This window comes from Lissotriton vulgaris, chromosome 5 (assembly GCF_964263255.1).
Source record: "Lissotriton vulgaris chromosome 5, aLisVul1.2, whole genome shotgun sequence".
NCBI lineage: Eukaryota > Metazoa > Chordata > Amphibia > Caudata > Salamandridae > Lissotriton > Lissotriton vulgaris.
In genome coordinates, this window is record NC_141693.1 from 1570357639 (window position 1) to 1570376042 (window position 18404).

The 18404-nt window shown below is 44.5% G+C and overlaps 1 protein-coding gene across 1 annotated transcript in view; it reads right to left on the reverse strand.

Annotated features, from left to right (window-relative positions):
* The window catches only part of LOC147716694 (chymotrypsinogen B-like), a 50528-nt gene that overhangs the window by 15669 nt on the left and 16455 nt on the right, over positions 1 to 18404 (reverse strand). Inside the window, exon 4 of the mRNA XM_086923649.1 lies at positions 11647 to 11725. Coding sequence (XP_086779775.1) covers positions 11647 to 11725 — 79 coding nt within the window. The remainder of the gene's footprint in view (positions 1 to 11646; positions 11726 to 18404) is intronic.

Here is an 18404-nt window from a genome sequence, read left to right on the forward strand (position 1 = left end):
CTGTAAATGAGCGATGCATATCGTACTCCCAGAGTAGCTGCTACCCATGCGCGGCTTACAGAGACAAGCTTTAAGCCGGTAAACCAATCTCTGTGATGGTTAGGTTTTTATCAGAGACCTGACACTATCCTGTGCACACACAAACACACAGTTTGACCCGCCTAAACCAACACATGCTAAGTTCTTGTAACTGTAGAAATTGGTTAAATTCCTAGGTCCATTACCAACACATAGAAAATGTCACCAGGACGCAAGGCAGACGAAAAACAAAAATGAATCAAGGCATACTAGCTTATAAAATGCATTGCTTACTGAAGAAAAGAAACAGAACTCTGGAAAAGGTAACTAATTTTTGGTTTCAAACCCTGCGATTTGCAAACCCACAGGGTTTGCAACCACAAAGCGGCTTTTTGCATTGTACTAAACCCAGGGACAAATTTATCATAGGACTGCGTTGTTCTTGAGTCGCGCAAGGTGACGCAAGGGCAACACAATCCTTAAGTCTGATTTACCAAGCCACGCAAAGAGAGAGCAGGAATCCTGATAGATATGGTGCATTCCTGCCCTGCCCGCACCATTTCATGCAGCACAGCGTGCTGTCTTGCTGCGTTGCATCAAATTTTGATACATATGGGCCCCAATTTGCATTTTGGAAAAGCATTTCCGACTTCCTAAAGAAGTTTACAGACCCATTTCAGATCACAATTAGGAACGACGAGAAAGGGGCATCTCTTCTTAATTGCGACTCGAAATGGTGGGTATAAATGATTTGGACTGCAGTTGCCATCGTAAACCATTGAGGAGTTAGAATGTGTTAACAAATTCCCAAAGGGGAAGCTGTCCACATCGAACAGGTTCAACTTGGAAATTGTGTTGACCTCGCGTGTAAGCAGACATAGGTCCATGGGAAGCTGTCCCCTATGTGTTCCCAAATATGTTTTTAATGGTACATTTCCTTTAATGAACACAGGCAGCTTAAAAATAAAGTTACCTGTTTGGAATGTAAACACAGGTATGGTAGTCTGCTGCTCTTGCAGGCCACTATTCCTGGGTTATTAGCCAATTTCTGGGATCAGAAAGATCGGCATGCATAATTAATACTCATTAGGTAGGACTTTCTGTGACCCAACCCCCAACTGGAGTTTTTGCAATGTCACTTGTTAATACATAGATGACATTACAAAATTAAACCATTGCAAAAATGGGGTTACCCAATAATGGTCGTGGAAATGGGTTCAATGTGGTACAAAAGACAATGGTCTTAGACCTTTTCTTTTAAAAGATATGTATCAAACCTAAAATTATTGTTAAAAAACAGTTGCTTGAACATGCACAATGTTAGCTCACAGTAGTTACAGTAAATGGACTAAAGTGCAAAGGATTTTTTCCAAATCATAATCAGATGAACAGTAGATTACTTACTGAAACAAACAAAGGGGAAAGGAAAGGGGGAAGGTTGCTCCAATGGAACGTGCGGAAAGAGAGAGTGCTCTGGTGCAGAAGCGGTGAAAAAGAATTTCAGGTAGTGTAATGAAGGAAACTTAAAAACTTTCATATGCTGGACTGATAGACAAATCTCAGTCTTCAGTAGCCTGGCCACATTTAGACAATCAAGGTTCCTTTACATTTAATTTAAAATACACAACTGGTTGGGAAGGGGATGTCGGTTATTTTAATAAGAATATTTATCAGGTTGATACACATGTATGAATATGATTTAAAGGTTGAGTAGAGAGGGGGTTTATGGGAATGGGAGTCTTTCGGTAGAGCGATGTAGGTAATTGGGAGGAGTAGCAAGGCAAGTAAGGCACGTGATGTCAGTCTGTTAAAAGGTTGAATGCACACAGCTGACAATCTGGAAGGCAGAGCAGTGTTCAAACGGAGAATAGGATGAGGGACCAGAGTCTTGATAGTGCCGATTCTTTTGAAAGGTACAAATCTGGGATACGAAGAAGGGGAGTTCAGGCAGGGAGTGAATACGGGTTAGAACAGGGAAGAACACATAAGGAGGATCATGAGAGTTTTGACAGATGGGTGGCACAATGTTTTTCCATGTTTACAGCACATTAAGGGATATTACAGTTGTAGGTATTATTGGGAGAAACACGGGGTCATAACGAGGGGTGTTTGAATTATGTTGGATTAGAATATGAATTTGTCAATGAACTTGCCGCATAGAGTTGGTGTATTACAACTAAACATTGTTTATAAATGCACTTAAATTGTTTATCGTATTTGTTTTAGCAACCCCTGAGGAAGAGCCAAGAAGGCTCTAAATGCATTGGGTTTTCATAAAGCTTTGTCGACTTCAAAATGCGATTAATGTGGACGTACCTATGTATAAAGCTTGGATTGGCGTACTATTGGTATTTGAAGATGTTAATAAAGACCACAGATATGAGCACACTGTCGCCGTAGTGATGAACTGACAAGGACAAGAGTATATGGATTCAACTTTGGACAACCTAAGAGCTATGTTTAAGATGAGTTTATTTTTGGAGTACTGGGATAAATGGAATATACAGGTGGGAATGATTTCTGCTTTTTGCAGTGGGAGCGCAAAAATGAGTGCTCTTGGAGAAGTGTGGCTCACTGGTTAGAAGCGGCAGACCCTGAAGCAGAGGTCAAGCCCGGGACCAGGGTTCAATTCCCATTTCCAGCATTGCAATTTAAAATAAGACTTCATCATCAGTTGTGTTTTTAAATTGTGATTCCAGAGAAACCAAATTTGGGTGTCCAAATGCGATTAATGTGGACGTACCTATGTATAAAGCTTGGATTGGCATACTATTCGTATTTGAAGATGTTAATAAAGACCACAGATATGAGCACACTGTCTCCTTAGTGATGAACTGACAAGGACAAGAGTATATGGATTCAACTTTGGACAACCTAAGAGCTATGTTTAAAATTTGTTTATTTTTGGAGTACTGGGATAAATGGAATATACAGGTGGGAATGATTTCCGCTTTTTGCAGTGGGAGCGCAAAAATGAGTGCTCTTGGAGAAGTGTGGCTCACTGGTTAGAAGTGGCAGACCCTGAAGCAGAGGTCAAGCCCGGGACCAGGGTTCAATTCCCGATGCGGCAGGGTCTTGGGCTCAATGTCCGCGGACTCGATAATTCTCGCCTCGTTACCTACTCTACTCATGGGCCCCACTCTGCAACTCTGGGCAATAGCTTGCTTAATCTCCACAACGGCCCCAACAGCGCTGGGATGCCTGACTTCACCTTGGAAGTGCCCAGGAGGGTGCATCTCACAGGGAAAGGCAGGAAGGGTTCCACAGCGGTATACAGAGCCAGGATGCCCGAGATGGGGCGACAGTGCGCTTTACAAGTATACTTACATTTACAATTTACATTTCCTGAATAAACTTTCTAAAACTGGCATTTCCAGAATTGCAATTTAAAATCAGACTTCACCATCAGTTGTGTTTTTATATTGTGATTCCAGGGAAACCAAATTAGGGTGTCCAATCTCTTCCCAACTGAAATGACACTTATAAAATGTAATAAGGTAATCCCAATGTTAGCCTACGGGAGATATAGGCCTTGCAGTAGTAAAAAACGAATTTAAGAGTAACCCTGGGTGTAGTGTGTGTAGCTGGGCTACGCAGAGTGCCACGGAGTTGACAACAAACTCTGTGGCACCCCGTGTAGCTCCGATACACCACCCGCCTCCCCCCTATTTAAGATATACGATAGCAGTAATTTAAAACAATTAAAAACCACTTACCTCTTTACAGCGTCATCCCCGGGCTGCTGTCCTCCTCTTCCTCACCATTCGGATACTGCTTAAGAAAACTGCACATGCGCATTTCTCGCAGTGCGCATGCACAAGCGTGCACACATGCACAGATTGCTTAAGCAGTATGCGAATGGCGAGGAGAGGAGCAGGGCAGCCCGGGGACGCCGCGGTAAAGAGGAAAGTGTTTTTTAATTGTTTTAAATTACTGCTAAAATATATCTTAATAGGGGGGTTGTGGCGTGCAGCGGGCCAACTCCGCTCCGCTGCGGGGTGTGCAGAGTTTTGTCTACTAGGCGTTCTCCGCGGAACGCGGAGTAGCCAAAATTCCGGAGACTCCACTGGCGGAGCGGAGTCCATCTCCCACGGTTATTTAAAAGTCGTTCACTACTAGGTCATGTGAAACTTAAAAGTACATGTCTTACTTTTTAAATACAATTCACACTGCCCTTGGGCTGTCCACGACCTACCTTAGGGGTGACTTAATGCATTAAAAAGCAAGGTTTGGGCCTGGCAGGAGGGTTAACTTTGCCAGGTCAACATGGCAGTTTAAACTGCACACAGAGGCTCTGGAGTGGCAGGTTTGAAACATGTTTTAAGGACTAATTAAGTAGGTGCTGCAGGCCCACTGGTAGCATTTACTTTACCGGCCCTGGGCAGATGTAGTGCAAGTCACGTTAATAGGGACTTATAAGTACGTTTAATAGGCCAATTGTGGATAAGCCAGTGTTACCATGTTTTAAGCAGAGAGCACATGTACTTTAGCACTGGTTAGTAGTGGTAAACTGCCCATAGGTCTAGAGCCTGCAAAAACATTAGGTCTGAAGGTGTAAAGTCAGAGGAAACTACACCAAAGATGCCAGGTTAAGCATCAGTGATACTGCCTAAAAGAATGCATCAACTGCTTACCTCAAGCTCAGCATTGACAAAAACAGAATTTATATGCTCTGACAACAGCAAAAGGCACGTCAAAATCCAGGATTGACTCACATACATAATCCGAGTAAACATGTTTCCCTAAACCTTTAATAGTACCAAATCACTCAACTTCATCATCATCAACTTCTCCATTAGATGTTCGGTATCAGCTACATCTCTTATGGAAATAAAGCACCGCCTACCAGCAAAAAGACTTAAACCATTCTTTAAGACCTGTCTCTCGACACAGAGGACAGTAATACCACCATGACAGCGTTGCCTTATTAATACAAGGTCTGCTTACCGGTATTATGCATTCTGACGCATGACCCATCAAAAGAAATTTGATCAGATTATACACACCCTAAAGAATCCAAACTTGGAACCCTTGCCAGCCATATTTCATTAAACCTCATCACCTTAATGTGTTAGATCCTAAATATCTTTAGAATAAAATAGGTCAAGGCCAGGCTAAAAGACTGCATGAACAAAAAATAAAAGCAGCCTTTTCTGCTAGTTGGTGCTCCATCACAATGTATACTATTTGTTGCCCTTTGTTCTGCAATTGAGAAAATAACTGACATCTTAGCTATGCATGGGGCACTTGTATAGACTCGCTGCTGACCATCCTTACTCATCCATAGTTTTCTCTAATCATTTAAGTGATCTATTCCTACACAGCTTGACTTTAATTATATAGAAAACAATACATAACAATAGATAGATAGATAGATAGATAGATAGATAGATAGATAGATAGATAGATAGATAGATAGATAGATAGATAGATAGATAGATAGATAGATAGATAGATAGATAGATAGATAGATAGATAGATAGATAGATAGATAGATAGATAGATATGTTCACTGAAAAAACAAATGTTAAAGTGATGCTATAGTTAGGGGAAAATGTCAGTTTAAAAAACACTTTATACTAAAAAAAACTGAAATGCACCAGTTATATCAATTGTTGTCATCAGTGACAATGATGTAATTGAAAATTTCATGAGTGATGTAATATGTGAGTTCACAAACAGTGGATGGTGGGGGCAAAAGCTAGCTCAGTAAACTATAACTACTGACTTTCAGGGGGTTTTGAGTTTAACATGGTATTTTTCTAGCTTACAGTTTCACCTAACTATAATGTCAGCTCAACCCTTTTTCAGTGATTTTGTAACTGTTTTCAATTTAAAATAAGATATTATTGTTAGTCCTAACTATAACAACACTTTGTTTTTTTAGTGAAATTCGGAGGCTTTTTTAACCCCTTCCCTGCGCCGCGAATTCCGCTAGGGGGTAAGCGCGGCGCTTCCGGGCTCATGACGGAAACACGCTGTCATGAGTCACAGGCAGCGTGTGCTCATGACGGCGTGGTTCGGTCATGACCACGCCCGCTCATTAATTCACCCGCACAGGCGGGGAATTAATGCCACGAGGGCGGAGAGGCTGCAGCATGACGGAACAACGCCGTCATGAGCACACGCCACCCATGGCTTATGACAGCATGGTTCCATCATGAGCACGCATCATGAACACGCAAGGAGTTAATGTATCACCCTACTTAACAATAGTGTAAATTTGACCTTTAGATTTTTTCAGTGAATTTCTAATGTATTATCTTACTAACATACCTTATAATAAGGTCACTGGCCTGTAGCAGACAGGCCAAGCATCCAACACCAACAGGGGCAGTCAACCCTCAATGCACGGCCAGCCAATGAGAGCATCAGCCCAATAAGAGGTGCCATTTTAAATGATGCAGGTCTACAGTCATTCTCAAGGGGTCCCCACATCACTATACTAAAAGACAAGCCTATTAGCTTTGTCAAGGGGTCACTCAATTCCAATCTGGTGCAGTCTCTTGATGAGTGTGTGGTGGGAAATGGTGTCAAAGTCTGCAGAGAGGTCAAGAAGGATCAGGGCGACAAATTCTCCTCTGCTAAGTAGGGTGCGGATGTCGTCTATGGCGGTGATCAGGGTGGTGTCGGTGCTGTGGTTGGCTCATAGAACTGATTGGGAGGGGTCTAGTAGGTTGTTTCTCTCCAGGTATTCAATGAGCTGACAGTTGATGGCATTCTCCATGACCTTGGTGGGAAAGGAGAGAAGCAAGATGGAGTGGTAGTTCTGGATATTGCTGGGTTCTGCTCAGGGTTTCTTGAGGAGAGGCCTGACCTCAGCGTGTTTCCATGAGTTGGGAAAGATGGCTGTGGTGATGGATGCATTGAGAATGGTGGTGAGTTGGTGGCGGATCTTGTCACTTCCTAGGTTGAAAAGGAGGTGGGGGCATGGGTCGGTGGGTGCTCCTGAGTTGATTCAGCTCAATATGGCTATGGTGTCTGGTGTGTTGAGCTGTTCCAGTGTGGTTAGATGTTGGTTGGGGGAATCTGAAGAACTCAGTGGGTTGGGGGTTGAAGTTCCTGTAGATGGTGGATATTGTGTTGTGAAAGTGTTTTGCTAGAACATCACAGAGCTGCTGTGAGGGAGGTATTGTGTTCTCATGGCTGCAAGGCTGGAGAACTCTATGACGATGGTGAAGATTTCCTTGGTTTTGTAGGCTCTTGCCTCGATGCATTCAACACCTTTTTCACGTCTTTGTGTTGCTTCTGGTATTTTTTGAGGGCTGAATTGAAGGTGGTCGGTCTGCATTGTCTCTGCTGGTGTGCAATCTTCTTTCTAGTGGTTTGCAGCTGTGTTTCATTGTGCTGAGTTCTGGGGTGTACCAGCTGGATTGTTTGGTGGATCTGCGACTTTTGGCTGGTTAGATGGTGGCCACTTAGTTTGCAGCGTCAGTGATCCAGGTGTTGAAGTTCTCAACTGCCTGTTTAAGGTTGGTTGCCGTGTGGAGCTGAGTGGTGTTGAGGGCATCAGTTCGGTGTTGCAGCTGCGGAAGGAGGTGCTGGGATGGTTGAGGGTGGTGCAAGTGGTCCTGCAATGGTGAAGTGGACGATGGAGTGATCAGTCCAGGTGAGTTCTGTGGTTTGGCTATATATATTCTGTTACTGGACAAGAACATAGGGTCTAGTGTACGTCCTGCTGTGTGTGTGGGATTTGTGACCAACTGGGTGAGGCAAATGTTGTCCATTCGTTCCAGGAGGTTGGCAGAATCTGTGGGGTCTCGGAGGAAGACTGTGATGATGATGCAGAGGCTGGTTCGTGGTTCTGGCTCTGAGGGCAAAGGTGCCCTTGATAGTTGTTTTGTCCTCGGTGTGGAATTTGAAATTCAGGTGTTTATGATTAGTGTGGTTTTGTCTTTGGTGGTGGTGCAGCAGATTAATTCTAGGTGGTAATTTCAGGTGGAGGAGGGGGAGACTATCGTTTGTTGGTGCGGTCCCGGTGTTTTATCTTGTAGTCGTTGGGCGTGGTGGTGACAATGTCGGGCCGAAGTGGGGTTGAGCCATGTCTCTGTGATAAAGGTCACATTGGGGTTGAGGGTGGAGATTGTTTTCCAAACTTTGGTGGTGTGTTTGCAGAGTGATTTGGCATTCAACAGGAGGCATCGGAGTGGTTCCAGAGTAGAGTCAGTCGACGGGATCGTGGTGGCGCGGGTTTCTGTGAGGGCGAGTGGTAATAGTTTGCAGGTGAACTGACATCGGTAGCAGGTGAATGATCCAGCAGTTGATGCGGTGTCTGGGGTTCAAGGCCCGGAGATCTCCGGTGAAATATCTGTGGGTTTTTGGAGGTCCAGGGTTCCTGGGGCTGGGCGCAGCCCAGGCACATACAGGTGTGCCCGTGCACATAACACTGGGGCTTCTATTGAGTAGGGCCTGGTAGGGGCACTGGGCAGACAGGCAGTGGGAAGCGGATTGCAGGAAGTGGGAATCAGCACCGGAGGGGGAAAAAGGGGCTTGCGGGAAGAGCCCAAGGAGGAATTACCTCACCTGTCTGGAAGAAATATAAACAGAACTAAGCTGGCTGAGGGAACTCAGCTGGCTGAGGGCAAGCACAGCAATGACCTGCACATGGCAGGAGCAGTCCTGGCAGCAGTGCAGGGAAGGGGTACTGACTAGAGTGAGGAAGAACTAGTAAGGACCTGCTTAATTGGGCCGTGTTGCAGCCTCCATTAGGTAGGTTCTGGGGAGGCAGGTGGTGGGAAGTGGAGGGTGGGAATTAACGCCTGAGCGGGAAAAAAGGGCTGGTGGCAAGAGCCCCGACAAGGAATTAAATTATCTGTCTGGCAGAAAAATAGACAGAACTAAGCTGGCTAACAGAACTTAGCTGGCTGAAGGGGCAAGCTCAGGACTGGCCTGCACCGGGTAGGAGCAGTCCTATCAGCCATGCAAGGAAGGGGCACTCTCTAGAGCAGGTGTCTTCAAACTGAGGGGCGGGTCCCCCTTTGAGAGCCTCAGGTGATCCCAGAGGGGGGGGGGCTCCAGGCTCTGGTCAAAGAAGCATTATGCTCTGTAATGAGCCATCACTATCATCTTTGTCATTTACATTGGGGGGATGTGTCAAAAAGGAAGGAACTCCAAACATTCTTCAGAACCCCCAGCCACACACTGATACTGTGGATACTTTTAATAGCTACAATTTAAGAGAATAATTGTGAAATATTTTGAGAGGGGGCCGATGATTTTTTTTCACTGGGGCGGGGTGCAGCATTAAAAAGTTTTAAGACCACTGGTCTAGTGTGAGGGACAGCTGGTACAGACCTGCTCAATGGGGCCACGCTGCGGTCTCCATTAAGTAGGTCCTGGGAGGGGTGCTAGGGAGGCGAGGGTAGGAAGTGGGTGGCGGGAATAGGTGCCTGAGCAGGACAAGCTTTTGCAATGCAATTAGGTATCTCGCAAATAGGAAACCTATTGCATTGCCAACATTTTTTTTTTTTACTAGTCCCCATGCAGCACTTTCACATTCATGAAGGATGTGTCCTACATTAAAGTGAAACCACAGCATGAGGGCTTTCACAAAAAAGCATCTGTTTGTCAAGTTGACAAACAGATGTTTTTTTGGGGGGGTAATAGCGCCCATGTCCCGCTTTCACTTTAATGTTGGCTGCATACCTTTCTTTAGGCGCACTTTGTGTAAAGAAAGGGGCGCGGACTCTGTGAATTGTGAAAGCGCTACATGGGCGTTAGTAAACAAAATAAATAAATAAGCACGGCCACTAAATGCGGACCGCTCCCATAAATAAATAAATAAATAACCAAGGCCACTATAGTTAAAATGGACTGCCATTCGTAAACATTAAAATAAAAGCGGGTGGCGTGCTGCAAGGTAGTGGGTGGAATAGGGGAAAGAATTAAATAAAATAGTGCTGACCCACTTAAAAAGCACACCAGTAAAAGGTCCAGTCACTATGGAAAGTAAAAAATGCAGACAAGGCAGTACCAAATAGAGACTAACAAGCCTAATGAAGACTCGGAAGCCAGTGTTTACGAAGGACAATGACACAAGCCAATTATAAATATGAGCGGGGCTTCTATTCCATACTCTACTTCTGCATGTGCTGCTCAGGCTTGACCTAAAAAAAGGGCTGGCGACAAGAGCCCATGGAGAAATTAAATCAACTGTCTGTAAGAAAAATAAAGAAAACTAAGCTGGCTGACAGAACTCTGCTGGCTGACTTGGCAAGTACAGGACTGGCCTGCACAGGGCAGGAGAAGTCCTAGCAGGCGTGCAGGGAAGGGGTACTGGCTAGAGTGGGGGAGAGCTGGTAAAGACCTGCTCAATGACGCTGTGTTGCGGCCTCCATTAAGTAGGTCCTGGGAGGTGCTCTGGGGAAGGGGGCGGCAGGGACTGTGTGGCAGGAAGCGGGATTCTGCACCTGAATGGGAAACAAGCATTTGCAATGCTCTCGCCTTTGGGACCTTATATGTATTTAGCTATGCAGCACATTAGCCTGTGTGCTGAAACATCTACTGTTCTTTAACATGGAGGCAAAGTAAGCACCAAACTGCGTGAATTGCCAGGTATGGGAACACATGGCAAGATAAATTACCTTTCAGCAAGAAATGGTATACTTCAAAGCTCTGTTTTTAATATGAAATCAAGGCCTTCTGTGGTCATATCACTGAAAATCCAAGAGTTGAAAAAAATAGTATTGTCGACGGGTGCTCATGGAAGACAATTTCTATGGACTGGAATCTAGAGAATGCTAAAGTGATTCTGTTATTTTACTGACCTCTGCTGGTCGCTTTCTATCAAGAAAGTTAAATAGAGACAGCTGTCAGAATTTTTTTTTTTAAAGTACCTCAGCAGAAAGAAATTCTGGTAGTTTACTGACCTCTACTGGTCATTTTCTATCAAGACAGTTAAATAGAGGCAGTAGAACAAGCAGAAAGCAATTCTGGTATTTTAGTGACCTCTACTGGTCGTTTTCTATCAAGACAAATAAATACAGGCAGTTGAACAGAAAAAAAGTCCCTAAGCGGAAGCAGACAAGTCCTAGGGCTGATCTCCAGAGCCCACAAAGTGCATACACATATAAGTATATACAAGAGGTCTTGAATGCTCGACCTAAAAAGGGCTCGCGGCAAGAGCCAAAGAGAAATTTAATCAACTGTCTGGCAGAAATAATCAAATGCACTAAACAGAAACGCAAACGTAAAGTAACGAAAAAACAATAAAGAGTGTTATCATATTTCCGCATGAAGTGGTTTGCAGGATTTACATGCTTTGGGGCTCGGCTGGTACTTCGAACCTTAGGGTCAAGCCGGAGCGCTGCGCTGGCTCACCTGTCCCTGTGAATTTGTTCTTTAACCACTGACTACCTTCGGCTCCGGCCTCCTGCCTGCTTCTGAAGCTATCTGACCTCAACACTGCCTGTCATGGATATGAGCAAGGGGTGCGGTACACAACGCAGAGCCATTGTCTGTCCGTCAAACAATAATGTCCAGTGATATTTCCTTTTTCCCAAAAACGGACTGATGTGAAATACCTTGATGGCAGCCACAGTCTGGAGTAAATCTTACAAGCAATCGCAGCCATCACAGAAAACGACAATAAGACAGCAAATAATAAGAAAGAATAGTAATTGTTCTTACCTCAGCGATAGATACAACTTTAGTTTGTTCTCCACTATTTTCCAGGTCATGTTCTCCAAGAACCACAACATGGGATGTTCTAAAAGAGGAAAAAGGGTATTGTTGGGAATATTATTACTGAGCTCTTGGCAGGTAACATGTTCTTCACGTAAGAGGAAAATTCACCGATTGAGCACGTGCTGTGAGCCCATTGTGTACACCAAGGCTCGCATGCTGATGGGACCTTGTCACAAGTCATTTAGGAAAAGCCATTCCAATATGAAAAACATCATTACATCGCCACACTTACAAATGGGTAAACCTAGTTTAAAAACGTATTAAATCACTTAAAAATGCATTACATAAAAATACAACCTAATTTTCAGAAATTATATTAATTAAGTATAGATTTATTTCACTGCACGGGAAATGACACGTCTTTTTGCTCCTGTAGAATAGGGAAAGATGGCAGGTAAAGTATGCCCTGAGAGCACTCCATTGGCTCCCAGTGAACAAAAGCACCACATTCAAGACCAGTTTCACCACAAATACCAATCTCTTGGGAAGAAACAAACTTGTTTCATAAATGAACTGGCTCAAAATGAGTAGAAAGGATCACATACCATATAGGGTTGTGACTGAAGAATATTGGGCAGGGGCACCCATTTACTAACTGGACTTTAACTTGAACTTTTTCCTTAGTGTAGTTTTTTTTCCTAATCATTGTGCTCTGAAGTCGACGTGCAGTTCTGTATAGAATTAAGCAATAACGAAAAGGGTACCAAGCTCATGCTCAACAGTCTAACTAGGTTTGACAGGCAGAATTTAGTGTCAGCAACCTGACCTACAAAAGAGAACTACACATACAGCCAATAAATAGAGACCAACATGACACACCAGGGACTCTCAATGTGTCCAGGCGGTTGAGGGTTCCAGTATTATCTACTTCAGACATCGATTAATTCGATTTAACAGGTAAGGGAGGAACTATGGTTGGGTAGCATTGAACTCTTTAATACGGTAGACCTATATTTTAGTGCAACAAGGCAATATTACCATAAAAAGCCTTGAATGAGTATTCTGACTCTTTATCTCTATGTATATTGCAGGGAGACGACTCCGTTATTTAAACTGTTGAAACAATGTGTGTTTGGTAAAAAGCAGCAGGTTCAGTCATCCAATGGGGCGCTGATTGTGAAACAGCTCAGTTGGGTCCTCAACAAACATTCATTCATTTTTCCAAACCTGAAATGGTGCCCAGCAGTCTCACATTAGGTACTACCAGAGAAGGCACTAAATATGCTAAGAAGTCTCACACAAATATCCATTTAGCTTAAATCAAGAGAAAGACAGAAAGGTGAGGATTATTTTGAGAAACCATTTTGTCAGTTTGAGCAATGGTAAGGCCCGTAATTTTTAGGGCAGATCAAGCATTGAGAGGGACGTAATTAGGGCCTTTTTACGAGTTTGGCGGTCCGTGGAACGCCGTACCTGTGGTACTACTGCCGTATTATGAGTTGGTCAGATTGCCTTTGCATAGACCCCGACTAAACCACTGACACCGTGAGCACACCGCCGACTGCCGGGCTTGCGATCGAGGGAAAGCAGCTGCCATAGGGTGGTACAGAGGAGCTACATCGGCATCTGTATTACGAGTTGGCTTTTCCACTAGCTGACCGCAGCAGAGGGGTCGTCGTCTAAAGGTCAGCGGAAACAAAGGATTTAGGGTGCATACTCACCCCTCTCCTGTTCTTTCCAGCAGCAACCATGTGGATGCCTTTTTCCAGGTCCCCCCCCCTTCACAGCAGCATCTTCACCCCAAGGAATACGACCCTGTTTGTGGTGTTCAAAATGTAAGTCGTTTTTGTACGATATACCTATTGCCAGGACTAGCTACATGTGGGCCGGATTCCAGCAATGGGTAGATGGTATTTTTCCACATGTATGATGCACATGTGTGCATTTGACACACATGCAGTTGAAATACTCACACCTGCATCTATACATATGGAAAAGTACTCACCACTGCCACAAGACCCCCTCTGCTACACAGCAGACACCACAGTTAACTCGTAATACTGTGGTTGGAAGACCTTCAGCACTGTGGTCTTGTAGCGGACATGGTCTTTGGGAGTTCCGACTGAGAAACTCATAAGACCCTTAGTTGTCAGTGAATGAAGAAGATAAAATTAAAGTTAAGATCAGCCTAACAGAGACAGAAGACCCTAGAAGCTAAGATTTACAAAAATATAGTCTAAGGGAGGAGTCAGTAGATCCTGATTGAGTGATGGGTGTATATACAAATAATGTATTATTTTTTTTTTACAAAACTGGGGAAGGTAGAAATTTCCAACATGTGTACTGGGTATGCAAATATATGGGGATCTGTTGTCTGATATTTTGAAGAGGATTAACATGATAAACAATTTGCTGCCTAGTAATTTCCTTTGTTAATTGTCTTTTTCATGCATTTGTTTTGGCAAATTGGACATTTCAAGAGTCTAGGGGCTGTATTATACATTGTGCCTGAGGGTACGAAGGGAATGTGCGCCCGCTTTCTGCACCCCTGGTGCACAATGCTATTGCAGAACGGGCCGCAGACGCTTGTGCGCCCCCTAGTGTAATACTAACGTTGCTGGATCAGATGTAGCTTCGACGCTATCATAGGAGTGAGTGTGTTCCCTCATTTGCATGGGGGTGTGGCACCATGCAAATGAGGGAATCACTTTGCCTCAACATCTTCGCTACATTATCGGCGCAGGCACAAATGCAACAGTCCCATAGAAGGCACACTCAGTGCAATATAAAAAGGTGGTGCACTGTCTGTGTGCCTTCTGAAGGCACTCCTCTGGAGGTGGGGTTGGGGGGTTTCCCATGGACCCCTCAGACATCCCCCTGCAGGCAATCCCTTTCTGCACCAGCCTGCAGGGTAATCTCTCTTCTTTAAAGTGTAGACGGCAAGGAGTGGCTTTGCATCTGCTCCCTATTTTACTGAATGCTCTGCTCCTTGGGCAGCCTGTTTTTGTGGCTACCCTGAAAGCATGCATTCATCATATAAGGGAACACTTGTTTGTGCCCGGTGCATCTGTTTAAAGGTGCTGCGTGGTGTAAACAGGGACCATGCGCCCTTTCCATAACATGGCCTGGGTTTCTACAGCAACTGTTAAATTAGAAGGTTTGATACAAGATCATTGTAAATTAGTAAGATTAAGGGGCTGGTTTATATTTTGGCAGACTGAGCAATTACCGTCATCTTTGCGGTAATATTTTACTCCTGCCATGGCAAGGGTACTCCGTCTGCCATAATTCTAGATGCCCATTGCCCCTGCAGACACCTATTACATTTCCAACAAACCGCCATCATGGCGGTTCCAGAAAATGCATTATAAATCTGACAGACCCTCTGTCAACATGATGAAAATGAAACTTTTTTTATTTTAAATAAGAAAATCTCACAGAGCATGGCTTGGAACGCCAGCAAGATTGCAACACTGTTGCCGAGCTCCAATGGCCTCGGGGGTAAAAAAAGCTGTGGAAACCATTTCCACATCTTGTCCTTGCATACAGAAGGTGGCCCTGGGGGTATAAAATTGTCATCACCTGCCTGGGAACCCCGACTACAAGCAGCATTGGAGTGAAGGACACTGGAGAAAGATACGCCCGCCGCAACGATCGTAAATCCCCAGCCTCCAGTATCTCGCCTGGACCACCTGGTGTTACGCAAGCTGAAATAGAGGTGACCACAATGGGGGGATGGGAAAAAAGAAGAACAGGACAACCTGACCAGGGTTTAGCACAACCAAAACAATAGTATAATCAATATTACTCCGGTGCTGCACACTTCCAGTGCCTGTCGTCCCAAGGCACAGTTCCGGTCAAAAGCTTTTATCAAAATGCGGAAGGCGCACTCATTGAAATATCACAACAAACGATGCTCTTAGTCCAAACAATTATCTTCTATATTTCGGCAATTGTACCAAGCAAAACACACAGCCAATGCGTTTCGTTCCTTGACGGAACTTCCTCAGGGCATGCACTCAACTGCTTACAACACAGTGTCTCCAAAGATGCATGCAAAATGGAGCCAAGAAAACGCTTTGTTTGGCTCCTGTGTGGCAGTGTGGGCTTAATCCAAGTCAGGAACATGGTAACAGGGAGAGAGTGGTGACTACTCTTCCCTGTTACCATGCATCTTTGGAGACACTGTGTTGTAAGCTTTCATGAACGCATTGGAGCCGAATAAAGCGCCTCCTTCTTGTCATTTCTTAAGTATCATTGGATGAATTATTTACAAGGGGTTGATGACATATGCATCTATATATATATATATATATATATATATATATATATATATACACATATATATATAAATATATATATATATATATATATATCTCGCGTCATTGGATCGGGTTTGTGGCAAGTGTATTCCCATTGTATTGAAGCAGATGGCTTTCACCCGCGATTTCCAATACACTCATCAACTTACTGGTTTATCATATGCAGTTGAGTGCATGCCCTGACGAAGTTCTGTCAAGGAACGAAACGCGTTGGCTGTGTGTTTTGCTTGGTACAATTGCCGAAAAAAAGAAGATAATTGCTTGGACTAAGAGCATCGTTTGTTGTGATATTTCAATGAGTGCGCCTTCCGCCTTTTGATAAAAACAATGGGGGGATGGGCAGTGGGGATGGCCAGCGACAACACCCTTTCACCCATTCCGGCAATGTGAGGGGGTTGCACAGCTTCCCCCCGGATGGTAATGGGAGAGTGGGTGGTTGACTGTTGAGTAGCCACATGCAACAGTGGGGCCTATATATATAGCGCGGGGATGCCCTCGGGTCACCATGCCCTCGGGTCACCATGCGCTGTACAAATCGCTAAAATAAATAAAAATAAATATACCTCCTTCCTGACAATACTGCTGGAAACCACACAGTGCAAACAGTGGGAGTACGGAACAAATGATTTTAGTGAGTGGTGAGTTACATGATAGGTGCACAGCGCCATTCTGTCGCCCTGCCAACACATCCAGGTGGTCCCTCGGGCTGCTCACCTGCCTATGTTTGCCTCCACCTACGTGTCCTGATGAACTGGCAACCTGTGCCATGTAGACATTGCCAAGGCGAGAAGTACACTGACTGCATCTTCCTTGTGACCTGGGCCATCCCTGAAGGGCCTGCAAGTACGACCATGGGCTACGTATGCAGGGTGCTATGCCACATTCGGCCACATTTGCTGGTCCGGACTCTGACTTACAACAAACAAATGCCTACTCGCAAACAGATTTAAGCCAGGGCCGACTACCATTTGAATCTTAAAAGGTAACCCACTCCCAGGAGGAATTAGCAAACCCAGAACCTGCTGTGGCAGATGATTCACCCCTGGAACCTAGTACTGATGAGGGGAAGAAGACACTTCTACTAGCCATGCAAGGGGGCTTGGTAAAGATTGACAGGAGGATCAATGCGCTTATGCTGCGCTTAGACTCCATGAAGGAAAAACTGAAGGGACACAATCCATGGCTGGCAGCAGCTTAGTACCGGATATACGACACTGAAGACACCCTTCACACAGTAACAGAGTATTGCAGGTACATGCCACTAGAACTAAAAGGAAAAACGAGGACCTGGAGGTGAGGTCTCGGAGGTGTCACATCTGCAAGCTGTGTCTCCTAAAGACAACGGACATAAGGAAACTGGAAGAGTATATAGAAAGTTTGCTTGTAAATGTCTGTGACCGAGATAAATTATCAACCCAATTTGTGGTGAAAAAGCCCACACACCCTGGGTCCACAACCAGTCCCAAAACCGTCATCACGCCCACTCTTGGCGAGCTTACTTAACTACAGAGACAGAGATACCATACATGCTTTAGCCAGGGAATAAACAGAAATCATACATTAACTTAACAAATGGATCACTCCCAGGTGATGCAAGACGCTCATCGGAATTTGGGTCTGCGAAGAAGTAACTGCAGTGACTGAATATTCAATACGTGCTTTTGTGCCCCACTCGTCTTTGGTCCTACTATAATGGAAACCCTCATTTCTTTGCAGATCACCAAGCTGCGACTCAACTCTTGAAAACGCAAGAGAAACAGATATATAAGAATCAACATTCTCGTAGACCTGCCTAAAGTCAAGCCTCAGTGATGCAGCACTTCAGTGCCTGGTAACAGTGTGGACTCTCCAGGTGGATGTTCGTGGCCTGCGGGGAAGTCTAGTTCATGCCGGTATCTGTGTTTTTTCTTGTAATAGCTCTATACAAACACACAAAAGGGCAGTCTAAGATTTACTTTTTGCTTTTTCCATATAATGCTTGTTATAGTTCACACTGTTTTCTACTAGCCACCCCCAGGTGCAAGCCACCTGAATTATGGGAATATTTCTGGGAGAAATGGGGATGGTTGCATAGGAGGGGGAGGGGCAGGGTTGGAATGTAACTGACCGGATAGGATTTGGCGTAGGAGTGCAGGTGGGCTGGGGAAATAATGGGGGAAAGCAACTATACAGTTCTGTTGGTGACCACTTTGTGTACGATAAGCCCTACATAGAACTTAGCCTAATACATACAACTACCACCATAGAGTCTGACTATAAGCCACCTCTGGTGAAATTCATGATGAGGAATGTATAAGGCCTAAAAAATCCTTTAAAAAATATGCCAGGTATTGGCTTAGGCCTCGCAACATTCAACTGATATCCTCCTATCCTAGGGAAGCCATATCTTATGCAACAGAAGCCAGCATGTGGCTAAACAATGGAGCTCATATACAATTT